This window comes from Panulirus ornatus, chromosome 2 (assembly GCF_036320965.1).
Source record: "Panulirus ornatus isolate Po-2019 chromosome 2, ASM3632096v1, whole genome shotgun sequence".
NCBI lineage: Eukaryota > Metazoa > Arthropoda > Malacostraca > Decapoda > Palinuridae > Panulirus > Panulirus ornatus.
Genome location: NC_092225.1, coordinates 82442368 through 82470248, shown reverse-complemented (window position 1 = coordinate 82470248; position 27881 = coordinate 82442368). Strand labels below are relative to the sequence as shown.

The 27881-nt window shown below is 39.5% G+C and overlaps 1 protein-coding gene across 1 annotated transcript in view; it reads left to right on the top strand.

The window, feature by feature from the left end:
• LOC139757781 (sterol O-acyltransferase 1) overlaps positions 1-27881 on the top strand; it is a 117386-nt gene that overhangs the window by 77154 nt on the left and 12351 nt on the right. Inside the window, exons 7-11 of the mRNA XM_071678575.1 lie at positions 1876-2045; positions 15969-16104; positions 21487-21624; positions 22102-22206; positions 27018-27165. Of these exons, the coding sequence (XP_071534676.1) occupies positions 1876-2045; positions 15969-16104; positions 21487-21624; positions 22102-22206; positions 27018-27165 (697 nt within the window). The remainder of the gene's footprint in view (positions 1-1875; positions 2046-15968; positions 16105-21486; positions 21625-22101; positions 22207-27017; positions 27166-27881) is intronic.

Here is a 27881-nt window from a genome sequence, read left to right as displayed (position 1 = left end):
GAAGGATAGAGTGAAAAAGGTTTTGAGTGCTCAGGACCTGAACATGCATGAAGAATTGAGGTGTGTGCATGATATGATGAATTGGAGCAATGTGGTATACAAGTGATGTTCTATTAATTGACTGAACAAAGGCATGTGAAGCAGCTGGGGAAACTCCAGAAATGTCTGAGGTGGCCAGGCTGTGGATACTGGGCTTTGGTTTTGGTGCATTACACATAACAGCTAGGCAACAAGTTGGGTCATATCATCATTTGTTCCTATCACTGCCTTGCTAATGCAGGAATTGGTGAACAGCTTTATAAAAAATTTACCTGATTACTTTCAGAAATTTTTGAAAGTGCAAAGAAGGTTCCCAATCCAGATGACGATGAAATAGCAGCAGGGTGAGAGAAAGTATACAACACTTGGGTATTGCACAGGCCTAACTGGCTGAATCCAGACAAACCTCAGTTGCAGTTCATTGGATCTGGAAGTGACTACAAGGGTTTTCAACATAATCTTGGTATACCATGCATGGATACCCACTATACATTTGAAAATACCACCCTTGGGGAGCCCCTACACCATACACTGTATGAAACCTTTGCTCTGGTGGATGAGATATATGACTCTGGCCTATGCTTCCATAAGGCTGTAGCAGTTTTGTGGGGAAACATTGGAGTGAATCTTGCTGATTCTGAGGTCCTTCCATTTTCCCTGTTGACATACTCTGACTTCATTACCAGATCTCAAGAAGCAATACTTGAAAAATATGGAGAACTTGCTTCACAGAATGTGGAAAGGGAGCTGTGGTTTCAGTGCATTATACATGACTGCTAGAGATTGCGTGTGAACGAATGTGGCCTTTGTTGTCTTTTCATAGTGCTACCTAACGTGCTTGCGGGGGGTGGTTGTCATTTCATGTGTGGCGGGGTAACGACAGGAATGAATAAAGGCAGCAAATATGAATTATATACATGTGTGTATATGTATATGTCTGTGTATGTATGTATATGTATATGTTAAAATGTATAGGTATGTATATGTGCGTATGTGGACGTGTATGTATATGCATGTGTATGCGGGTGGGTTGGGCCATTCTTTCGTCTGTCTCATTGCGCTACCTCGCTAATGTGGGAGATATTGACAAAGTGTAATAAATGAATAAAAATGATTACTTCCAGAATACTAATGATTTGAAGGTTGAAATGCCATGACTTAGACACCATAATTAATTCCCATTTGATCCAGCTACCTTGAGATGCCTGGACATAAAGTATGTTTATCGTGCATGTAAACTTGTTCAACCATCTTTTGCATGTGCACTGAAGTCTCATTATATATTTTTGTTTGCCTCCCGCCATTTGTGATCTCTAGAATATAGCAACATACTGGTCCTATCTTTCAAAATATAGAATAACAGACATCAAAATTATTCTTAAGGTGTTATACTCTTAGGACTTCATTAAGTGTCAGCTGTGGAGATATAGAGCTGCAGTGCAAACCACCTCATATGCCTTATTGGTTTTGGTAAGGTCCTCCATACTGAGCTGGTGTGCAGAGCACTCTGAACTGGGCTGTCCTCCACTTTAGCTGTAGTGGGATCTTATAAAGCCAGTATAAAGCTTGATTTTTATTGGTTTGTATAATTTCCTTGGCTCATGATTGGAAAGCCCTTGGTATACTGTTAAATGAGGGAAGAGCAATCTTATAGCTCTCTGAAACTTTGCCTTCTTTCTATGTACCCTAATTTCATCATTGACAGGATAGCATAATGTTGTCAGGATATTTTTTGGCAGCTGGAGTTTAAGAATAAATCTCATATACCCTAGACATTTTCTAATTCATGATCATAGTATATTCAAAATTAATTATATTGATATACTTTCTGTACAGGTTAGAATGTTTATGAAGACCTGGGCATTTGTAAGAAGTAACCTTGATCGTGCAAGAAAATTCAAGAAGGATGATGATGAAGTTCAAGTGAAAAGTCCCTGTCCAGATTTTTCCTATTACCTGTACTTCCTCTTTGCACCAACTTTGGTTTACAGAGATGAATATCCAAGGTACATAACAATATATTTTGCTGTATACATTTGTTAAGATGGTTTGGACATCTAGAGAGAATGAGTGGGGAAACGTTGACAAAGAGGATATATGTCAGAAGTAGAGGGATCAAGGAGAAGTAGGAGACCAAATTGGAAGTGGAATGATGTAGTGAGAAAGATTTTGAGTGATTGGGGCCTGAACATGCAGGAGGGTGAAATGTTTGCATGCAATAGAATTAATTGGAATGATGTGGTATGCTGGGGTTGACATACTGTCAGTGGACTGAACCAGGGCATGTGAAATGTCTGATGTAAACCATGTGTGTGTGTGTGTGTGTGTGTGTGTGTGTGTTTGTACATTATGTGTGTATATGTGTATATATGTGTAAGAGAGTGGAGGTAGGAGGTGGGAAGATTACAAAAGGGTAGTGAGTGGTGGGTGAAGAAGTAAGATTTTTAGTGATAGAGAAGAGAGAGGCATTTGGAAATTTTTGCATGGAAATAGTGCAGATGATGGGGAGATGTATAAAAAAAAAGAGGTAGGAGGCTAAGAGAAAGGTGCAAGAGGGCAAATGAGAGTTGGGGTAAGAAAGTATCATTAAATTTCAGGGAGAATAAAAAGATGTTTTGGAAGGAGGTAAATAAAGTGCGTAAGACAAGAGATGGAGTGGGTGGGTGATTATTGGTGCATATGCACCTGGGCATGAGAAGAAAGATCATGAGAGGCAAGTGTTTTGGGAGCAGCTGAATGAGTGTGTTAGTGGTTTTGATGCACGAGACCGGGTTATAGTGATGGGTGATTTGAATGCAAAGGTGAGTAATGTGGCAGTTGAGGGAATAATTGGTATACATGGGGTGTTCAGTGTTGTAAATGGAAATGGTGAAGAGCTTGTAGATTTATGTGCTGAAAAAGGACTGATGATTGGGAATACCTGGTTTAAAAAGCGAGATATACGTAAGTATACTTATGTAAGTAGGAGAGATGGCCAGAGAGCGTTATTGGGTTACGTGTTAATTGACAGGCGTGCGAAAGAGAGACTTTTGGATGTTAATGTGCTGAGAGGTGCAACTGGAGGGATGTCTGATCATTATCTTGTGGAGGCTAAGGTGAAGATTTGTATGGGTTTTCAGAAAAGAAGAGTGAATGTTGGGGTGAAGAGGGTGGTGAGAGTAAGTGAGCTTGGGAAGGAGACCTGTGTGAGGAAGTACCAGGAGAGACTGAGTACAGAATGGAAAAAGGTGAGAACAATGGAAGTAAGGGGAGTGGGGGAGGAATGGGATGTATTTAGGGAATCAGTGATGGATTGCGCAAAAGATGCTTGTGGCATGAGAAGAGTGGGAGGTGGGTTGATTAGAAACGGTAGTGAGTGGTGGGATGAAGAAGTAAGAGTATTAGTGAAAGAGAAGAGAGAGGCATTTGGACGATTTTTGCAGGGAAAAAATGCAATTGAGTGGGAGATGTATAAAAGAAAGAGACAGGAGGTCAAGAGAAAGGTGCAAGATGTGAAAAAAAGGGCAAATGAGAGTTGGGGTGAGAGAGTATCATTAAATTTTAGGGAGAATAAAAAGATGTTCTGGAAGGAGGTAAATAAAGTGCGTAAGACAAGGGAGCAAATGGGAACTTCAGTGAAGGGCGCAAATGGGGAGGTGATAACAAGTAGTGGTGATGTGAGAAGGAGATGGAGTGAGTATTTTGAAGGTTTGTTGAATGTGTTTGATGATAGAGTGGCAGGTATAGGGTGTTTTGGTCGAGGTGGTGTGCAAAGTGAGAGGGTTAGGGAAAATGATTTGGTAAACAGAAAAGAGGTAGTGAAAGCTTTGCGGAAGATGAAAGCCGGCAAGGCAGCAGGTTTGGATGGTATTGCAGTGGAATTTATTAAAAAAGGGGGTGACTGTATTGTTGACTGGTTGGTAAGGTTATTTAATGTATGTATGACTCATGGTGAGGTGCCTGAGGATTGGCGGAATGCGTGCATAGTGCCATTGTACAAAGGCAAAGGGGATAAGAGTGAGTGCTCAAATTACAGAGGTATAAGTTTGTTGAGTATTCCTGGTAAATTATATGGGAGGGTATTGATTGAGAGGGTGAAGGTAGGTACAGAGCATCAGATTGGGGAAGAGCAGTGTGGTTTCAGAAGTGGTAGAGGATGTGTGGATCAGGTGTTTGCTTTGAAGAATGTATGTGAGAAATACTTAGAAAAGCAAATGGATTTGTATGTAGCATTTATGGATCTGGAGAAGGCATATGATAGAGTTGATAGAGATGCTCTGTGGAAGGTATTAAGAATATATGGTGTGGGAGGAAAGTTGTTAGAAGCAGTGAAAAGTTTTTATCGAGGATGTAAGTCATGTGTACGTGTAGGAAGAGAGGAAAGTGAGTGGTTCTCAGTGAATGTAGGTTTGCGGCAGGGGTGTGTGATGTCTCCATGGTTGTTTAATTTGTTTATGGATGGGGTGATTAGGGAGGTAAATGCAAGAGTTTTGGAAAGAGGGGCAAGTATGAAGTCTGTTGGGGATGAGAGAGCTTGGGAAGTGAGTCAGTTGTTGTTCGCTGATGATACAGCGCTGGTGGCTGATTCATGTGAGAAACTGCAGAAGCTGGTGAGTGAGTTTGGTAAAGTGTGTGGAAGAAGAAAGTTAAGAGTAAATGTGAATAAGAGCAAGGTTATTAGGTACAGTAGGGTTGAGGGTCAAGTCAATTGGGAGGTGAGTTTGAATGGAGAAAAACTGGAGGAAGTGAAGTGTTTTAGATATCTGGGAGTGGATCTGGCAGCGGATGGAACCATGGAAGCGGAAGTGGATCATAGGGTGGGGGAGGGGGCGAAAATTCTGGGAGCCTTGAAGAATGTGTGGAAGTCGAGAACATTATCGCGGAAAGCAAAAATGGGTATGTTTGAAGGAATAGTGGTTCCAACAATGTTGTATGGTTGCGAGGCGTGGGCTATGGATAGAGTTGTGCGCAGGAGGATGGATGTGCTGGAAATGAGATGTTTGAGGAAAATGTGTGGTGTGAGGTGGTTTGATCGAGTGAGTAACGTAAGGGTAAGAGAGATGTGTGGAAATAAAAAGAGCGTGGTTGAGAGAGCAGAAGAGGGTGTTTTGAAGTGGTTTGGGCACATGGAGAGAATGAGTGAGGAAAGATTGACCAAGAGGATATATGTGTCGGAGGTGGAGGGAACGAGGAGAAAAGGGAGACCAAATTGGAGGTGGAAAGATGGAGTGAAAAAGATTTTGTGTGATCGGGGCCTGAACATGCAGGAGGGTGAAAGGAGGGCAAGGAATAGAGTGAATTGGAGCGATGTGGTATACCGGGGTTGACGTGCTGTCAGTGGATTGAATCAAGGCATGTGAAGCGTCTGGGGTAAACCATGGAAAGCTGTGTAGGTATGTATATTTGCATGTGTGGACGTATGTATATACATGTGTATGGGGGGGGTTGGGCCATTTCTTTCGTCTGTTTCCTTGCGCTACCTCGCAAATGCGGGATCCAGCGACAAAGTATAATAAATATAAATATAAGACAAGAGAACAAATGGGAACATTGGTGAAAGGGCAAATGGGCAGGTAATAACAAGTAGTGGTGAAGTGAGAGGGAGATGAAGTGAGTATTTTGAAGGTTTGTTGAATGTGTTAGATATAGGGTGTTTTGGTCAAGGTGGTGTGCGAAGTGACAGGATCAGGGAGAATGATTTGGTAAATAGAGAAGAGGTAGTGAAAGCTTTGCAGGAGATGAAAGCCGGCAAGGTGGCGGGTTTGGATGGTATTACAGTGGAATTTATTAAAAATGGGGGTGACTGTGTTGTTGCCTTCATGGTGAAGTGCCTAAGGATTGGCAGAATGCTTGCATAGTGCCATTGTACAAAGGCAAAGGGGATAAAGGTGAGTTCAAATTTCAGAGGTATAAGTTTGTAGAGTTTTCCTGGGATGTTATATGGGAGGGTATTGATTGCGAGGGTGAAGGCATGTACAGCATCAGATTGGGGAAGAGCAGTGTGGTTTCAGAAGTGGTGGAGGATGTGTGGATCAGGTGTTTGCCTTGAAGAATGTGAGAAATGCTTAGAAAAACAGATGAATTTGTATGTAGCATTTATGGATCTGGAGAAGGCATATGATAGAGTTGATAGAGATGCTCTGTGGAAGGTATTAAGAGTACATGATGTGGAAGGTAAGTTGCTAGAAGCAGTGAAAAGTTTTTATCGAGGATGTAAGGCATGTGTATTAGTAGGAAGGGAGGAAAGTGATCGGTTTCCAGTGATTGTCGGTTTGTGGCAAGGATGTGTGATGTCTCCATGGTTGTTTAATTTGTTTATTGATGGGGTTGTTAGGGAGGTGAATGCAAGATTTTTGGAGAGAGGGGCAAGTATACAGTCTGTTGTAGATGAGAGAGCTCGGGAAGTGAGTCAGTCGTTCACTAATGATACAGTGCTGGTGGTTGATTCATGTGAGAAACTGGAGAAGCTGGTGACTGAGTTTGGTAAAGTGTGTGAAAGAAGAAATATGAGAGTAAATGTGAAAAAGAGGAAGGTAATTAGGTTCAGCAGGGTTGAGGGACAAGTAAATTGGGAATTGAGTTTGAATGGAGAAAAACTGGAGGAAGTGAAGTGTTTTAGATATCTGGGAGTGTATTTGGCAGTGGATGGAACCATGGAAGCAGAAGTGACTCACATGGTGGGGGAGGGGGCGAAAGTTCTGGGAACATTGAAGAATGTGTGGAAGGCGAGAACATTATCTCGGAGAGCAAAAATGGGTATGTTTGAAGGAATAGTGGTTCCAACAACGTTATATAGTTGTGAGGCATGGGCTATAGATAGGGTTGTGCGGAGGAGGATGAATGTTTTGGAAATGAGATGTTTGAGGACAATATGTGGTGTGAGGTGGTTTGATCGAGTAAGTAATGAAAGGGTAAGAGAGATGTGTGATAATAAAAAGAGTGTGGTTGAGAGGGCAGAAGAGGGTGTATTGAAATGGTTTGGTCACATGGAAAGAATGAGTGAGGAAAGATTGACAAAGAGGATATATGTGTCAGAGGTGGAGGGAACGAGAAGTGAGGGACCAAATTGGAGGTGGAAGGATATAGTGAAAAAGATTTTGAGCGATCCGGGCCTGAACATACAGGAGGATGAAAGGCATGCAAGGAATAGAGTGAGTTGGAACGATGTGGTATACCTGGGTGGACGTGCTGTCAATGGATTGAACCAAGGCATGTGATGCGTCTGGGGTAAACCATGGAAAGTTTTGTGGGGCCTAGATGTGGAAAGGGAGCTGTGGTTTCTGTGCATTACACATGACACCTAGAGACTGAGTGTGAACGAATGTGGCCTTTTTTCTTTTCCTGGTGCCACCTCAGGTGTGGCGGGGTGGCAACGGGAATGAATAAAGGCAGCAAGTATGAATATGTACATGTGTATATATGTATATGTCTGTGTATGTATATATATGTATATGTTGAAATGTGTATAGGTTTGTATATTTGTGTGTGTTGGTGTGTATGTATATACATGTGTATGTGGGTGAGTTGGGCCATTCTTTCATATGTTTCCTTGCACTACCCTGCTAACGTGTGAGACAGCGACAAAGCATAATAAAAATATGTAAGATAAATCTTTCTATATATTTTGGGCATGGGGTACCTGGTTTTGTGATTAGGAATGGTAAACAGCTTATGGAGTTGTGCTGAGAAGGGACTGGTCATTGTTCAAAAATAGGGACGTACATAAGTATGTATAGTTGAATAGAAAGATGGTAAGGGAGTATTATTAGAATTTGTACAAATGTATATTCATGCAGATAGAGACTCTTGGATATGACTTTACTGGGAGGGGCAACTGGTGGGATGTTTGATCAGTACTTGGAGGAGGTAAGAGTGAAAGTTTATAGAGGCTTTAAGAATAAACAGGAAATGATATAGATGGGAAGAGGGTTGTGAAAGCAAGTGAGCTTGGAAAAAAGGCTTGTGAGAAGAGATACCAGGAGAGATTGAGTGTAGAAAGGTAAAAGAAGAGAGTAAGTGAAGCTAGGAGAGTGGGTGAGTACAGGGAGGTTTTTAGGGAAGCAGTTCTTGCATGTGTGCAAGAAGTGTGTTGGATACAGAGTGGGAAGTGGACAGGTAAGAAAGGGTAGTGAGTGGTAGGATGAAGAAGTGAAAGAGATAATACAGGTGTGTGGGTGTTACTTGCAGGGAAGGAGTGCGAGAGATTGGAAGATGTACAAGAGAAAGTGGTATGAGGTGAAGAGGAAGGTGCAGGGGCTGACTTTGGGATCAGTTACCTGTATCCAAAAAGAGGTACTGAATGGAGGTGGGATATATAGAATGAGGAATGACTATTGTTAAAGTTATGAGTTATGAAGATGTTTGAAAGTGGATTTAACTGGCATGAGTAACACATGACAACTTGGAGAATGTAAACAGAAACTTATGTTTTAGGTTTTTTGCACTTGGACCTGAATGTTTAAGGAATAAATGTCTTACAAGTCAGAGATCCTAAAAATGAGAGGGTTTTAACCCTGCTTCATTGATATTTTCACTGCCGCATTAGACTGTGACTTTGAGAATTTTCAGAATGAAGAAAAAATATTTCTTTTTCCTGTATTATTGAAGGAAATGATGTGAAACATCAAAGAAACACATTATCCAAGTGTGAGGTGGCAAAGGCATTGGTGGTTGGCATAATTTCAAGAACATTAGCCAAACCAGGTGAAAAAGTTGGATGAACATATGCCAGGTAACACCATGAAGTTTTTTTTTTTTTTTTTTTTTTTTTTTTTATACTTTGTCGCTGTCTCCCGCGTTTGCGAGGTAGCGCAAGGAAACAGACGAAAGAAATGGCCCAACCCCCCCCCCCCCATACACATGTACATACACACGTCCACACACGCAAATATACATACCTACACAGCTTTCCATGGTTTACCCCAGACGCTTCACATGCCTTGCTTCAATCCACTGACAGCACGTCAACCCCTGTATACCACATGACTCCAATTCACTCTATTTCTTGCCCTCCTTTCACCCTCCTGCATGTTCAGGCCCCGATCACACAAAATCTTTTTCACTCCATCTTTCCACCTCCAATTTGGTCTCCCTCTTCTCCTCGTTCCCTCCACCTCCGACACATATATCCTCTTGGTCAATCTCTCCTCACTCATTCTCTCCATGTGCCCAAACCATTTCAAAACACCCTCTTCTGCTCTCTCAACCACGCTCTTTTTATTTCCACACATCTCTCTTACCCTTACGTTACTTACTCGATCAAACCACCTCACACCACACATTGTCCTCAAACATCTCATTTCCAGCACATCCATCCTCCTGCGCACATCTCTATCCATAGCCCACGCCTCGCAACCATACAGCATTGTTGGAACCACTATTCCCTCAAACATACCCATTTTTGCTTTCCGAGATAATGTTCTCGACTTCCACACATTTTTCAAGGCTCCCAAAATTTTCGCCCCCTCCCCCACCCTATGATCCACTTCCGCTACCATGGTTCCATCCGCTGACAGATCCACTCCCAGATATCTAAAACACTTCACTTCCTCCAGTTTTTCTCCATTCAAACTCACCTCCCAATTGACTTGACCCTCACCCCTACTGTACCTAATAACCTTGCTCTTATTCACATTTACTCTCAACTTTCTTCTTCCACACACTTTACCAAACTCAGTCACCAGCTTCTGCAGTTTCTCACATGAATCAGCCACCAGCGCTGTATCATCAGCGAACAACAATTGACTCACTTCCCAAGCTCTCTCATCCCCAACAGACTTCATACTTGCCCCTCTTTCCAGGACTCTTGCATTTACCTCCTTTACAACCCCATCCATAAACAAATTAAACAACCATGGAGACATCACACACCCCTGCCGCAAACCTACATTCACTGAGAACCAATCACTTTCCTCTCTTCCTACACGTACACATGCCTTACATCCTCGATAAAAACTTTTCACTGCTTCTAACAACTTGCCTCCCACACCATATATTCTTAATACCTTCCACAGAGCATCTCTATCAACTCTATCATATGCCATGAAGTTGCTAAGTAATTTTTTGTGTAAGTGTTTTACCAGGTATTTTCAGAAAGAAGGAGGGAGAAAAGAAAAAGCAAAAGATGTTCATGAAGCTTATAGTGATTATTACACTGCTTGTCATTATTGAACTGATGAGAATTTTTTACTGCTGTATTGTTTTGGTAAAGTGTGTGAAAGAAGAAAGTTAAGAGTAAATGTGAATGAGAGCAAGGTAATTAGGTACAGTAGGGTTGATGGTCAAGTCAATTGGGAGGTAAGTTTGAATGGAGAAAAAGTGGAGGAAGTAAAGTGTTTTATATATATGTGTACATTGAGATGTATAGGTATGTATATTTGCGTATGTGGACGTGTGTGTATATACATGTGTATGGGGGTGGGTTTGGCCATTTCTTTCGTCTGTTTCCTTGCGCTACCTCGCAAACGCGGGAGACAGCGACAAAGCAAAATAAATAAATATATTATTTTTGCAGTTGATTATTGTTAGTATTCAACCTTATTTTTTTCTGTTTGTATATTATTAATTTATTTATTTATTTTGCTTTGTCGCTGTCTCCCACGTTTGCGAGGTAGCGCAAGGAAACAGACGAAAGAAATGGCCCATCCCACCCCCATACACAATGTATATACATACACGTCCACACACGCAAATATACATACCTATACATCTCAATGTACACATATATATACACACACAGACACATACATATATACCCATGCACACAATTCACACTGTCTGCCTTTATTCATTCCCATCGCCACCTCGCCACACATGGAATACCTTCCCCCTCCCCCCTCATGTGTGCGAGGTAGCACTAGGAAAAGACAACAAAGGCCCCATTCGTTCACACTTAGTCTCTAGCTGTCATGCAATAATGCCCGAAACCACAGCTCCCTTTCCACATCCAGGCCCCACACAACTTTCCATGGTTTACCCCAGACGCTTCACATGCCCTGATTCAATCCACTAACAACACGTCAACCCTGGTATACCACATCGATCCAATGCACTCTATTCCTTGCCCTCCTTTCACCCTCCTGCATGTTCAGGCCCCGATCACACAAAATCTTTTTCACTCCATCTTTCCACCTCCAATTTGGTCTCCCACTTCTCCTCGTTCCCTCCACCTCTGACACATATATCCTCTTGGTCAATCTTTCCTCACTCATTCTCTCCATGTGCCCAAACCATTTCAAAACACCCTCTTTTGCTCTCTCAACCACGCTCTTTTTATTTCCACACATCTCTCTTACCCTTACATTCCTTACTCGATCGAACCACCTCACACCACACATTGTCCTCAAACATCTCATTTCCAGCACATCCACCCTCCTGCGCACAACTCTATCCATAGCCCACACCTCGCAACCATACAACATTGTTGGAACCACTATTCCTTCAAACATACCTATTTTTTCATTCCGAGATAATGTTCTCGACTTCCACACATTCTTCAAGGCTCCCAGGATTTTCACCCCCTCCCCCACCCTATGATTCACTTCCGCTTCCATGGTTCCATCCGCTGCCAGATCCACTCCCAGATATCTAAAACACTTTACTTCCTCCAGTTTTGCTCCATTCAAACTTACCTCCCAATTGACTTGACCCTCAACCCTACTGTACCTAATAACCTTGCTCTTATTCACATTTACTCTTTTTCTGTTTGTACTGTGATATATTTTCAACAATAAGAAGGTATTAAGAATATATGGTGTGGAAGGCAAGTTGTTAGAAGCAGTGAAAAGTTTTTATCGAGGATGTAAGGCATGTGTACATGTAGGAAGAGAGGAAAGTGATTGGTTCTCAGTGAATGTAGGTTTGCGGCAGGGGTGTGTGATGTCTCCATGGTTGTTTAATTTGTTTATGGATGGGGTTGTTAGGGAGGTGAATGCAAGAGTTTTGGAAAGAGGGGCAAGTATGAAGTCTGTTAGGGATGAGAGAGCTTGGGAAGTGAGTCAGTTGTTGTTCGCTGATGATACAGCGCTGGTGGCTGATTCATGTGAGAAACTGCAGAAGCTGGTGACTGAGTTTGGTAAAGTGTGTGAAAGAAGAAAGTTAAGAGTAAATGTGAATAAGAGCAAGGTTATTAGGTACAGTAGGGTTGAGGGTCAAGTCAATTGGGAGGTGAGTTTGAATGGAGAAAAACTGGAGGAAGTGAAGTGTTTTAGATATCTGGGAGTGGATCTGGCAGCGGATGGAACCATGGAAGCGGAAGTGGATCATAGGGTGGGGGAGGGGGCGAAAATTCTGGGAGCCTTGAAGAATGTGTGGAAGTCGAGAGCATTATCTCGGAAAGCAAAAATGGGTATGTTTGAAGGAATAGTGGTTCCAACAGTGTTGTATGGTTGCGAGGCGTGGGCTATGGATAGAGTTGTGCGCAGGAGGATGGATGTGCTGGAAATGAGATGTTTGAGGACAATGTGTGGTGTGAGGTGGTTTGATCGAGTAAGTAACGTAAGGGTAAGAGAGATGTGTGGAAATAAAAAGAGCGTGGTTGAGAGAGCAGAAGAGGGTGTTTGAAATGGTTTGGGCACATGGAGAGAATGAGTGAGGAAAGATTGACCAAGAGGATATATGTGTCGGAGGTGGAGGGAACGAGGAGAAGAGGGAGACCAAATTGGAGGTGGAAAGATGGAGTGAAAAAGATTTTGTGTGATCGGGGCCTGAAAATGCAGGAGGGTGAAAGGAGGGCAAGGAATAGAGTGAATTGGAGCGATGTGGTATACCGGGGTTGACGTGCTGTCAGTGGATTGAATCAGGGCATGTGAAGTGTCTAGGGTAAATCATGGAAAGCTGTGTAGGTATGTATATTTGCGTGTGTGGATGTATGTATATACATGTGTATGGGGGTGGGTTGGGCCATTTCTTTCGTCTGTTTCCTTGCGCTACCTCGCAAACGTGGGAGACAGCAAAAAAAAAAAAAAAAAAAAAAAAAAAGATTATTAAGCTTTCTTTTTTTCATACTTGATCACCATTTCCTGCTTTACTGAGGTAATGCCAAGAATAGATGAACAATGGTTGCATTCGCTTACGTCCATTCTCTAGCTGTCATGTACAGTGCAATAAAACCACAGCCCCCTGTCCACAACCAGGCCCTACAAACCTTCCCTGGTTTCCCTTGGCCACTTCACAAGCCCAGGTTCAGTCCATTGGTATATTTCCCACTAAATTATTGAATTCCACAATTCATGTGATTATGACTATACCAGTATTATGTACGTGTTTTTTTGGTGGTTTGTTACATTCATCATTTAACAGGTATCTGAACTGATATAAAAAAGATCTTGAATACCTGTGTCAAATCAATCAAAAAAGTCCTTACTTCAAAAGATTTATTTCCTCCCCTGCCAATATAATTGTCCTCAAACTGCAGCATTCTATGAATATGGAGGTAGCAGTCATATTTCCTATGAAGGAATGCAGTTTGAATAAGGGGGTCTATCCACCAACAATTATTTTAATCACCTTTATATACAAGGCATAAGCACATATGATGCAAGAATCATACAATTCAGTAACACTTGTATTTCTCCCTCCATTTACATCTTGAAGAAATTTTCACTTGCTTTACATCTCTAATTATCTGTGTATGGTACTACAGTATTTGTTTTGGTATAGTATAGTATACAGCTCTAATGTTAATTTTTTTTTTTTTTCAAACTATTCGCCATTTCCCGCATCAGCAAGGTAGCGTTAAGAACAGAGGACTGGGCCTCTGAGGGAACATCCTCACCTGGCCTCCTTCTCTGTTCCTTTTTTTGGAAAATTGAAAAAAAAAAAAAAAAAAAAAACAGATAATGTTACTACAATATACATTGAAAATAGACCCTGTCTTGAAACTGGAAGTGATGCAAGGTCTGTGCAGTCAGGAAATTTAGGGGGTGATCGTGTAGTGATACGTGTAACTGATGATAATGGACAATGTCAGGATTCCATTATTGAGGGCATAGATACACCAGCTGATGTACAGCCTTTTGCTCCAAAGGAATCAGGATCTCATCAAGTAATTGGTGCTAATGATGTAGTGGTTGGGTTGGTGGACTCTCCTCGATCTGGTCGATCTACTGGGATACGCCCAGTGTCAGATTCACAGGTAATCACTCGTCCACCACCTTCCCCGTCTCTAACCAAATCAGTGTCACACATGGAATCTCTGAGTGCATGTGGGGAAAGACCCTCAAATAAATTTTGCCTACGGACTAGTGCTACCAATGGATCACTGATGCCTGGACAAAATCACTCTGTTATGGACATCAACCAAAATGCAGGTGGGCGAAAGAATCGCTCTGAGAAGTCCAATGGTGCACTGGCAATACAAGGGACCTCAAAATGTTGTAGTTTGTCATGAGGTATTGGGAACTGTGTGTGAAGAATAATGAAATGAAATTAACTCCCACCTTGAGCAACTAGGTGTGTTGCAAATTTTCCCAAATCCCTAAGTGTATCCATTGGTATTTATGAATAGTGGAAGTTATCTGCCATTGCAGATATTTCTGGGTGTGATACAATTAAAGAGTTGTGTACATAGAAGAGCCAACTATTTTGAGATGTAGATATGGATTATTAAGTTCTGTGTCCCCAGCCTGGCAGGCCCCGGGAACAGGTGTCATCACATTGTGGACCACCTCACCCACTAACAAGTGCCAGCTATCCTATAGTGTTTTCCTCAACCTTTTACTGCCACAGCACTCATTTTGGGCTGGTATCATGTCATTACTATCTTTCTATTGGGACTGTATACAGTATGACGGTGGCAGTTCCGGAGAATGAGTAGTTGGTGTTGTGTATTATGTCAATACTTGGAAGTCAAAAGGTTATTCTTTATGAAAATATGTAAGTAGACATAGGCATATTGTTTACATTGTACTGGTACATGCCACACAAATAACCAAATCTTGGGATCTCAGAATTATTAAGAAGCACAGCAAAGAATCTTATACAGTTAATATTTTTATAATGGACTTCTTTGTACATACTTTTCGTGTTTGTTCAACTGGTGGCAATATTTTTGTGACAGAAATCTGAGCTTTAATGCCATATAATGTGGATCTCAGAAATGCTTATTGCATAGATGAGTTGAACCCCTACTTGTGACTGGTTAAGTTGTATTATCCTTCCATTCCTCTCCTTTTCAAGTACTTATTATAATCTTGCCAACCCTAGTCAAGACCTAGTCTTCTAATGTTAATGTTATGGTATCAAAATCTAATAAGGTAGGAACTTAGATTTCATTCAGAACCCAGTTCTGCTGCACACTACTTCGGTCACCCACATGCACAAGGTGAGATGCTGTCTCATCCATGATATTGTCATTAGACTCATTATTTATTTCCTAAGATTTAGAAGGATTATCATTTTTATTATATCAGTTTGTAGGTCTTTATCACTCAGGTTTAAGTTCTTTATCAAATTTGATATATTCTCTTACAGCTCCATCTCTGGTGATTGAGATCTAATGACTTTTAGTGAATTTCTTACCTGCAATGGCTATATAGTGTCATTACGAGGTAGTTGCAAACTTGGTAACATCGGCGAACTCTGCCTGGAAGTACTTATTCCAGTTGATAATGATGTCTAGCAGCTTTTCATGCTCCATACCACATTTGTCCATGTGCATCTTAGGTGCAAAATACAGTCCATAAATGTACACCATCATCTATCATTCCCCACCATGTGAATATACATCAGTCAACAAATTATTAATTCCAGTAAAGAGAGTGATCTACTGTGCACTGAGATGATTATTCCCCTTTGAGCTCATTCTAGCTGTTTCCCTTGATTTGAATTATTTCTTATTCCAGTGTAGAGCAAAGATATGTCAGAATAATTGTGAAATAAAGATTTTTTGGAATGTATGTTTGAAATTCCACATTGAAAGGTATGTGAAGTAATTTTTTTTCTCCTTTCAGAAATGAAACTTGTGACTGGCAGAAAGTGATTAATGACTTAAGTCAGGTTGTTGGCTGTCTCTTCTACACTCACTTTCTGTTCGTACGATTTTGTGTACCTGTCTTTCAGAAGTTTGGTCAGGAGTCCTTTACAGGGGTAAGATAATTATTCAGTATTATTTGTTTAAGAATTTCAATTTACTAGTTATATACAAAAGGTAGAATATCAAAAACCCCTCTTTTTAAAAATGGTAAATTCCCAAATTCATGGTCCATAGCACCTAAGATTGTTGTACTGCCAACATGTTGCATGATTTTCAGGTTTCTGTCTGCTGCCACCACCTAATTGTTGTTCTCATTGTCTAAACATGCTTTTTTCACTTATTTGTGTGATATCTTCTCAAATTCTGCCTCTGGAATGGTGTTGGTATTTGATGAAGACTCTTTAACTGTTAAATAGCAATAGTTGTCAGACAGTGGCAGCAAACATCCATGGATGTTTGAACTTTTCCCACTTTTGCTTAGATATCAAGCTGGCCTCTTATACTGTTGGTACCTATTAAGTCTTTTCATCACAAAACTGATACAGACAAAAAATTTTGTTCTCCTTGGTACACTTACAGTCACTATTATAGGTGCACATCAGTTGACCTTACATGTTATGTGACCAGTTACCCAGCAGGAATGATGTAAGTGATGAGGAGAAACACTTATCATCTTGATCAGTTGGTGAGGAAAATTTTGAAAAATAACAGGAGAAATATGAAGAAATAGATACCTCAGAGAGTGATTTTAGTTGGATTACCTAAGAACGAACCTCTCCACTTTGCATCCCAACCCCCCTTGAGCTTGCCTGTATTTTTTTGAGTAAGAAATTGCATATTTATTTCCTTATGTATCTTGGGGCAATGGAGGATTTAGATACAGATGATAGCAAAGAGCAATGATATTTTCATTGCTCTAACTGTAAAGTATTATTTATAGATTAATGTCTAGTATATCATTTGATATGCATAATGTATTACAGAGTTCCCTTGTCTGCCTCAGTTTTGCCATTTACAATTTTGAGCATATATTCTTTGAATAATGTGCAGCATTTTACCAACAATGGCATCAAGTTTTGAGTGTCGATGGTTTTTCATAGCACCATCCAAATTACTTCTGCAAGTTGGACGAGTGTCACATGGCCATCGGCTGCTTGTAAACAGGCCTGGCAGACCGCTATTGCTGGAGAGATGGGGGAGGAATGTCATAACTAAACAGTGTTGGAAGTCTGAGCAATGAGATAGCCATTTGTGTGGCATAACTGGGAATAAGAAGGCATGTCATCAGGTGTGACATATTGCTATCATATTATTATTTTATGCTTGGAATATGATTTATTTGTACTTTTATAAAAAAAAACATTTAGTTTTTATGTAAACCATGCTTTTTTTTTTTAACTTGAAAGTGTTCAGCATAGGCCTCAAGGTATGTCTCTCACCCAGTAACCCATAGGCCGTATACCATGCCAGCCAAGGGGTCTTGCAGGAATGGAACCCCTGTGGCTGGTAGTGGACTTCTGTATTTCAGTGCAAAAGCTGGTGTTTTGAGAGATTGTGGGGAGAATAAAGGATAAGCATGCCCAATTAGAATTAACAAAAATGAGATTGTAGTCGGAGAACCCTAAAGGGGCATGGATGGTTAATGAGTGGTTGGAAGGGTTAGAGGTAAAAAAAGAGGTCAAAGGTACAAGATGAGTGGTCATGATGGTCGGGAACTTGGGTAGGCTATTTACTTAACTGTTTAAGAATGTTAAAGGAAGAAAAGGAAAAGGCCTTTGCTCCATCAGGATTGTCATGGTTAGAGTCTAAACAATCCAAGTGGTGTATATGGATGTAATGAGCAGAGCTTTGTGGCAAGAACTCGAATAGTTGGAAAACTGTGCATAGTTCGAGGAATTGGGGGAGAGAGAGAGAGAGAGAGAGAGAGAAAGAGAGAGAGTAAATGAAACAGAGGTGAGGTAATTGAGGGTAGAGAGGCTTTTAGGCAGGTGGTATCAGGGTTAGAAGACTCAAGATCAATGAGTCATGCAATAGGTGTCTTTGCATTACATAAGGCACACATCCACTCTCAGAGCAGAAGCAATGGTAGAGATTATAGTTGGAGATCTGATAGTGCGGAGGAGAAGCATTCTTGGACAGTTGGATTCCAAAAGGAAGAAAAAGATCATGGAAGGAGGTAAACAGATGGTGTTCAACAAAAGGAAAGTTAGAATTAAGAGACCACAAATTTTGTAGAAATGGTTAGAAAAAAAGAACCAGGTTTAGGGGCTGTAGTTATGGAATTAGGGTGGATCCCTGTCACGTAATGGCATTCAAATGGGTTCTGGAATATGCTCAATTCCTGTTGACCAGTGGCAGTACTTTGAATCAGTGCAAAAGAATTATTTGATTGTTGTACTGCCATAATTTAGAAATACTGAAAAGTAAGAAAAAAGAAATAGAAAAAGAAATAGAGATTCAAGTGAATTATGTGTTTCTAAGTGTTGTATATGAGAAAGAAGGTGTGGGTTTAGGGTTGAATGCCAGGACCCCTCGTGTTGATGAGGCAAGGGAAAGGGAGTGATTTGGGCCTGAAAAGGGATATATATCAGCACCACTATGCTGGCTCAGTGTTACTGCCACAAACCCTCTCAAAACTTAGGCAGTAGTACTACTCTGGTTGTGGCCTGTGACCCACTACTACTACTGCAGAATAGCAGTAGTAGTGGAAGGAAAGAAATGGGGGAAGAATGGATAGATTGGTGTACGTGAGGGAGGAATGTAAGGACAGGGATAAGTAGAGACTCTTGCTGTTGCCATTCCCTTGATGGGAGTTCCTGGAAGGATAGGGCATGAGAGATATAGATAGATAGATGGGTAGATTAATTTTATCATCCAGATTTGGGCATTTTCTCATGTAATGTAAGAATTGAGCAAATCATTGCCTGTCTCCAATAGGATATGGGCCCATATGTTTATGCTGCCAGCATCAACTATAGCTAATATAATACTTTTTGGAAGTGGAAACAAAGAGGGATTTTGGATATCACAAAATGATTCAGTAGATTTGTCTTAAGTGCTTTGTATAGTAATTTTTTTTTTATATTACAAACAAATAGCACTTAGAGTCTGCATTATTTATACAAACCACTATGTTAATGTTGAAATATGTTTGGACCAGAATCTTTGTCTCATGTTTCTAAAACAAATAGAAATTAAGAATCCACATATTGCTTAGTTCCACAGGTTATGGATTTTTGTTCTACCTACATGCCCATAATGCATCTATTTGATAGTGATCAGAAATAATTTTGAAGCCCATTTTCTGGAAGCAGTACTGCCAATTAATTTTTTTGTCAGTGCTGTTTCATGATTCACATCTTGTCATTATAAGTTTGTTTCCCAATTTTTTTTTTTCCATTTGTATGGGAGATGGGATTAAGAATACAACCCACTTATATCTTGTGAGTCATAGGCTATGAGTAACAGGAACAGGAAACCATCCCCTCTTGCATTATCACGTAAAGCAGGAGCAGAGGGAACCAAATGAAGATTTACCCTCGAAGGTTCAAGCTGGGGTAACTGTGTATGTGGTTGTAATGAGGATAGAAAAAGAAAGAGATAGGGTCTATGTTTGATAAGGGAAACCTAGATGCTTTGGCTGTTGTTGAAACATAGTTAAAGGGGAAGAAACAAGAATGGATTTTTGAGGTTGGTAAATTGTGGGGTTGTTAAGAAGAATGGTACTTATAATGAAGAATGAGCTGTGGGAGCTGGCAAAGAGTGCAAGACACTGGTTTTGAAATTCATTTGGGTTGGAATGAAAATGAACTAAGAGTGATAGGTGATTGTTAGTACTCATGAACTTCGTAGTGACAAGAATGACAGAAAAGAATCCATTTTTGGAGCCGAGTGATTTTAAGTGGTATTAAGGGATCTGAAGTGTGGGTGATGTGGCGTTCTAGGTTGTTATTGGGGGTCATGGGGGTCTGTGATGTGAATGAAACTGGAGATATGCTTTTTGAGTTGGTTGCTGAGAGAAGAATGGTGATCGGGAATATAGGGTTAAAAAAAAAAGCACACATCTAAGCATACATGGATGAATGATGGGTTGATGGGCTTTATAGACAGTATGCTAATGGAGAGTCATGTCAATTTGAGGTTGCTGGATGTGAATGTGATAGGAAGGTTAGAGATTAGATTGTATTTTCAGGAAAGGAGTTAGATTTATGGGAGGAGTACGGGAGAAAGCAGCAGGAGGTCAAGAGAAAGGTACGATACCTGGAAAATAAGGGCAAATGAAAAATGAAGTTTTTGAGATGAAGGAGATGAATCATTTGAGGAGATCGAGAAAACTAATGAGGACAACACCGAGAGCAGACAGAGAAGTGGTAAAAGGGAGAGATGCAAAAAACGTACTGTGCAAGAATTTTGAAGGATGCTGAATGTATTAGATAATAGGAAGGTGAATACAGTTTTTAGGTTTAGGTGGTGCTTGAAATGAGAGAATTATCGCTAACCATAAAAGTGAAAATTATGTGAACTGAATGAGCAGGAGGCAAGGCCAAGAAATTGGCATTATAGCCTTTTACCTCTAAAAATGAGATCTGCATCTTTTTGACAACAGTACTGCCACCTGTAGTATCCCACCTCCCTTTCCTCCCAGAGAATTGGGAGTACAAAAGGAGTCTATAGTACTGAGCAATGAGGTGCCTTTTTAAACAGTCATTCCATGATAGAAATACATAGTGAAATATTCAAAATTGACAAAAATTGGTGATTTATAAGATGTCTTAATTACCAAATGCTACTTTGAAAATTTAGGTTTCTACCCTTCATTTTGACAACGACTGTATAGAAGTATTGATCTTAAGAATACTTACTATCTCTTTGGAGTAAGAAATAACATATAAAACCAAGAATTAGATAAGAGTTTGAAAATTTTTGGATTCCATGAAATGCTGTAGAGAGAGCTGAGCCTGAGTTAAGATAGGTTGATGAATGAATGAGCACTTTTAGTTAGAGGATAACATAAGAGAATTAGGTTATTTTCACTTAATTGTTTACTGTTTTTATAGGTGGCATCACTGGGGAGAACATTGAAAGTTGATTTAGGTGAAGTGAGATTAGTTGATAATGGACATGAGAAGATTGTGCAGATGTTGGATGTATGCTGCTGAGTTGACAGAGGCAATAGAAGAGGTTCTGCAGATTATTATGAAAGAATTTGAAAGCATGTGTAAGAGATGTTTGAAAGTGAATGCCAATGAGAGTGGTGATGGGACATGAGAAAGTTAGTTTGGAGTGTAAGATCTGACAGAGTGGTTTCAAGTTTGGATATTATCTAATGTTCTGTGACTCACCCTCTCTAGGCTTAGAGGAGTATCAGGAATAGACCTCCATATCTTATAGTATTATTTGCAACAGATCTCATTTTTCATGCCATCATAAGACTTTTATTACATTTTTTGAAGATTAGCATAAGGTGAACTATCTTACATGATATTTACTTACAGACTAATCTCCTGGTGGCTGTGTTCTCATGCATGTTTCCAGGATCACTAGTTCTCCTCTGTGGGTTCTTTGCCATTCTTCATGCCTGGCTTAATGCATTTGCAGAGATGATGCACTTTGCTGATAGAATGTTCTACAAGGTAAGCTGTGATAAGGGTTAATTTATTCACTTTGCTTTAAAGATGTGGATAAGAAAATAGTGAAAGATGATTAGTTAGGTTTTTAAAGGAGATTATGTGACCATACTTGTAATCCTGCTGCTATTTTTAGTCTATTATGTGGAAACATTTATGTTCTGTGGGGAATTCATTTACACCAAATTGTAATTATCCATATAGATCTATAATGGATCATTTGCTCACTTCATTTTTTTTCATAAAATTGTGTGTGTAATGAATGCAGAATATTCATATGGCTAAGTGCAGATATTTTTTTGATTATTGTTCTTTCAATTGCATTGCTATACGTACACTTACCTAAAAAATGTAAGAAAAACACCCTATAAACTAGCAAGTGTTCAGATATCTTAGGTTAATGTTATTTTATTTCTCAACACTTTCCTTTTAATGCAGGCAGTCTTACAAAAATTTCAGTGATTTACTATTTCTGTTTCTCAGGACTGGTGGAATTCAACATCATATGCACGCTTTTACCGTACTTGGAACTGTGTTGTACATGACTGGCTTTATGAATATGTTTATAGAGATGTTGTTGCATGGCAGGTAAGTCTTGTTATCCAGTATCCTGTATTGTGCGATTTTCTTTCCAAGATGGTAATGTTCCACAAGCCATAAGAGATGTTTCGAATCTATGGGGATCAGAAATCTTTGAACTCTCCTGCCTTGCATGCACCTCTTACTCTTTATTAATCATCTGCCAGATAGTTAACAGCATGGCTTGGCATAGGTTGTGTGTTTACCATTTTCCCATCCTATTTTCACATAGATTTCTTTGACCTGGTTGTTTTCTCTTTCTTTTGAAAGCTTTCAGTGTATTTGCTTCTTATGTAGGAGTACACAATAAAAACTAGAACAGTGTTGCCCCAGAATACTACTACCTTAGGTCAAGTGTCAGTCAGTCAAGCCTCCACTGATAGAAAACGGTTTTACCCTCATTAACCTTGATTGCCATTTCAGTACACAGATCTCACTCAGCTTGATCTTGAGGGGAACGGAGTGTTTTCTATGCAGTAGAGACTGTTTTCCTCACAGGTGAGTTAGTAGTGTTAGGAGGACCTCATGGAGAAAGATCACACCTTAAGTAACAGTGGAGGTCTTAGAATCACTTAGCTCACCAATCTGGCAGACCAATACTTTAACCATTGCAGTGCCATGGTGCATGGGGGATTATGTCTCCTTTCTGGGTTGGAAAAACCTATCCTCTTAGCAGGACCAAGCTTTCCATATAGAGAAAAATGACTATCTAAATACAAGAGCTTAATTTCTGGGAAACTTTCTCTTTTTTTCCTGGATTTTTTGTGTTATCTAACTTCCCACTTTTCCTGTTATATTGATGAAATTTTCAGGGTGGGTTTCAAGTCAAAAGGTTTATAGACCCAGCTGGAGTATAGAGAAATATCTGGCTTATCGTTTTTGATGTTTATTCACCTGATTATTTTGTCCATTTTAAGAATTTAGCTCTTTCCTTTCCTTCAGCTTCTACCTTTTAGGTAGCCCATGGTACGCATACCCAAAGTTCCTGTGAACCACAAGGATGTTGTTAAACATGATTTTCGTATTCACTGAGTGTTCTTTGGAGGATACAAGAGATAGATTTTAGCTATCATCGTTTCCCAGAAGTCTCCATACCCCTGACAGTATACTGATGATTTACTGGTTTATCTTTTGGGTGATGGCTGGTCAGTCCAATAAGATTGAGAGCACCCTCCCACCCCGGTCAGGATGCTGCCACAATGCCAGTAAAGCAATAGCCATCATTACTAATAAGTACTAGTACATGGTGGGATCATATAGTTTAATGAATTGTAGGAACAGATCATTTTATGTCCATAAGTCATTGCTGGGATAAACTGTCCTGATTAGCCCACTGATGACAAACTAAGGTACACAAGGAAGGGAATTATAGTATTGTTGTTACTCCCTGTTGCTCCCATATTGTGTATGCTTTAGAGTGAGATGGGAAGGAAACTGAGTAGACGAATTTAGAGTGAAGTCATCAGCTAGAGAGTGATTTTGGCTAGATGTTGGAGAAAGATCATTTATGGAGTGGAGGAAGAGCAATGTTGTTATGATAGATCCATAGAGTTGCTGCTTTTGACAGGATGAGAGTGGAAAAAAATACTCTATCAGTGATTAATAAAATGAAATGACTGGAAAGGAATCTATGTAGTAAAGAACAGAGAGAAGTGGGAAAGCCAAAGGAAGGGAGTTTAGTTGGCAAAGGCTTGTGCCACACCAACTGCTCTTAGATAAGTCAACCCTTTTACTGCAGCAAATTTTACATGCAGGGTCACTCTGTGTGATATTATCAATATTCCAAAAAGAGAGTATCTCAAGTTTGCTGTTGTGATTCACTAGAACACAATTTTATTGATAAGATGATGTGGTGAGATATTGTTATATGTGCTGTGTGGCCTTTACTTATTCTGCTCTGGTGCCAGGTGTATGAGGTACTCCATGAATATTTTCATGTATGATTATTGAGTTTTTTCAATGGTTTTCATCAGTAATGTCCCCTGTTCTGTGAGAGTGACAGTTTCAAAAATTATTGTGTAACATTAGGGTGCAGATCTCATTTCGGTTTTATTGACATTTTTGTATGAATGGACCAGTATATGGGAAGGTTAGGTTGTCATGTCTAGAAAGAATTCCACCACAAGCATTTTTGGTTGTATATTCCAACTCAAGGCAGGGGTGGCCAATTCAGAAATTAGTGATATAAATATGTCCCAGTTAAAAGGAACAGAATAAAATGGGTTTAAGGGCTACAGCAAAAGATTCACCAAATTCCTTAAGAGGGAAGGACAAATTATGAGTCACATTAGAGAGATCATTTGTGAACCTAGTGTGCAAGATAACTGAATGAAAACAGTGATTGTGCAAATTTGAATAAGCACAGGGACAAAAGATATAACCAGATTCCAAGAGGAATAAGACCTTTTTATCAAGTTATATGGTAGTGATTGTGTTAAAAGGATTACTGAACATCTTGTAGGTTAAGAACAATAGATATTTGGAAATAGAAGAGGGTGTGTAGAGTAGATTTTACACTTTTGTAAAGCAATGAGAAAAACTTTACTGAAAATGAAAAATGTATGCAACATTTGTGGATTTAGAGAAGCATAGTATACACATGATATGTCAGGCTATGAAGAGCTTTTATAAGATCAATAATACTTTTGTAAATGTCATTATGGTAGTTTAATGTCTTATGACTTGGGAATTATAAGATGAAAGAGAGATGGTGTGACTGTAGAGTCTACTCAAGTAGTTGTGGAACGAATTGGAGACAAGCAAAGTTGTAAATACTTGATGATATCCAGTTATCTAAATCAGAGAAGCTGGTTAAAATGAAAGTGTTGATGATTTATGTTGTAAGAATACAATGGAACTTAATGTAAGGAAGAGTAAGACCCTTGTCCTTGAAAAAGAATAGAATTTGCAGTGAAATATCTCTGAAAGTAAGATTAAATATTAATGAGTTTGGTGTTTGGAAATGATAATCATGATCATGATATTAGCAAGGAAACTGAAGTTTAGGAATGAGCTATGCAGCAAAAGAGAACTTAAGTTGCTTTGGGAGCTGTAATGAAAAGAAAAAGATTGTGAAGAGTGTGCAAGAAGATATGAGGAAGCACCAATCTTATCTTGTGTGTATTAAGAGTAAAGAAAGCTATGGTAGGGGATAAGGAATAGGAGGTATTTAGAAAAGCATGCTGGTAAGTATGAGAGAAGTGTGTGGCATGCAGATGGGGGTGGACAGGTGATAAAGGATAGCAAGTGGTGGCATGATGAAGATAAGTTAATTTTGAAAGAGAAAAGAGAGGTGTATGAGTGGTACTTACATGGTAGAGGTGCAAGTGATTGGAAGATGTACAAGAGAAAGTAGCTGAAAAAGAGGGCAAGTGAGAGTTGGGGTGAGCAAGTATCAGCAAACTTCAGAAAGAATAAGAAAGTGATTTAGAGGGAAGTTAATGGTGTGTGAAAAACATGAGAACAAATGGGAACATCAGTGAAGAGGGTAATTGGGGAAATGATAACAGACAATGATAGGTGAAGAGGAGATCGAGTGAGTACTCTGAAGGATTGTTGAATGGACTAAAGATGGGAATGTATGGAAGAGGGTGAATATGTTAGAAATGAAATGTTTGAAGGTGATATGTGGTGTATGGAGGGTTTATTGAGTAAGAAATGTCAGGGTAAGAGAGAGGTGTGGTCTTGAGAGTATTTGAAAGAGCTGAAGAGGGTGTATTGCAATCATTTGGATGTATGAAGAGAATGAATGAGGAGAGGTTGATGAAGATATATGTGTCTGAAGTGGTGGGGACAGAGAGAAGGGAGAGACTGAATTGGAGGTGGAAGGATGGAATGAATAAGATTTCGAAAACTCAGGGATTGAACATGCAGGAAGTTAAAAGGAGTGCATGGGATAGAGTGACTTGGAGTGATGTAGTATGCATCAGCGATATTGTCAGTAGATTGAACCATGGTGTATGAAGCAGCCAGGGGAAACCATGGAAAGTTCTGTGGGGCCTGGTTACAGATAGGGGGCTCTGGTTTCATTGCAGTGCATGTGATAGCTAGAGAATAAATGTGAGCAAATGAGGACTTCCCTTTTTCTGTGCATAATTCTTCCTGGCAAATGCAGGAAATGGCAAACAAGTTTGAAGGAAAGAGAAGTGAAATTTTAATCTGCAGATCCAAGTAGATCAAAACTATGAGCAATAGAGATGCAAAATCTGTTTTGTATTGTCATGATTAAAAGAATAACAAATATTGATAAGAGAAAGAGAAAGTTACAAGATGTAAAGAAATTGCTAGAGAGGTACCTGTATAAAAGCCTTTTAAGATGGACTTATGCAATCAGACTTATGGTAGAGGATGAGTTGATGGAGAGGATCTATGGTAGTATGGCTTAAGATACAAGGAAAAAAGGTGAGCATGAAAGAAATAGCCAGATTCACTGAGTGAATTGTGGAAGACTTGAGGTATTTCAGGTGAAGATAGAAGGATGCCATGAACATGAGAATTGATAATTTTTAGTGATTACACTTTGTGTGTGAGGTTGGAGGTTTGACTATTGGTGCTACTCATGCTTGATAAAAAATCAAAATGTTAGAAATTAATCTCTAGGAAGTGCTGGACGTAAGTTAAAGATTACTGAGTTGAGAGGATATTACACTTGATCCACCACTTGTAAACAAGTATAAGTTTGTTGCTTTTTAATCTGTGTACATAACTTATAACTCTTATATTTTCCTGTCTGCACATCTTAGGTATGAAATTAGAAATGCAAGTCACAAATATTTTTATTCTGATTATTGTTGATATTTTCATATACACTTGCTCCCCAGAGAAAGCAAGGTGAAAGCTGTGCAAGGCTGCGATGCTTCCCAATGTTGGTCGTGTTTTTCATTTCATCGGTGGTGCATGAATACATCTTGGCCTTTGCATTTAGGTTCTTTTACCCAGTTCTTCTCATCATGTTTGGAGGCTTTGGAGGTAATATAATAGATTAACAGTAGAATTTCATTATTTTGCCAAATATCTTCTGCATTAATGGATGTTCTTTTAAGTTCAGTATCCTTGCACATTTTTTCTGGAGCATTTGACATAGGTTCTACTTTATGAAAATTAATTTTGTTGCTGGAAAAAATGTATAATTTGCTAAATCCAACATTGATTTAATTTCATGTAATGCATATTGTTTCAATAGTAATTTTATACAAAGACGGGCATCTATATACATGTTTGTTTATACACATTATACATATGACCAAAATCCTTCAATCTGGATTAGTTTAGCTTCTTGTGGTCTGAATAAGACTGGAGTGACATTGCTTAAATCAAGCTCTTTTGTTCTAAGAATATAGAAATGATAAAAGATAACTAAGAAGTATGATTCAAGAGCTTACCAAACAAATTGAGATATGATGGTATATAGTTATGATGGACTCCGTTACCTGTGTAGAGAATGGTACATGTTTTCCTTTCTATAAATTTTTCATGAAAAGACTGAATTAGATTCAGAATCCAAGATAGCCTCATTCTCTTTGTCACTCTGTGGGCCAAAGATCTTGAAGGCCATATTGGAGGCTGGATTTACAATTGCACATGCATTTCAAAGTATGCTGCTGCTGATGCATGTGGACTGGTTTAAGGTTAAATCCTGGTTCATGATGATTATATTTGAAAGTTTGAGGGGGTTTCAGTTTGTG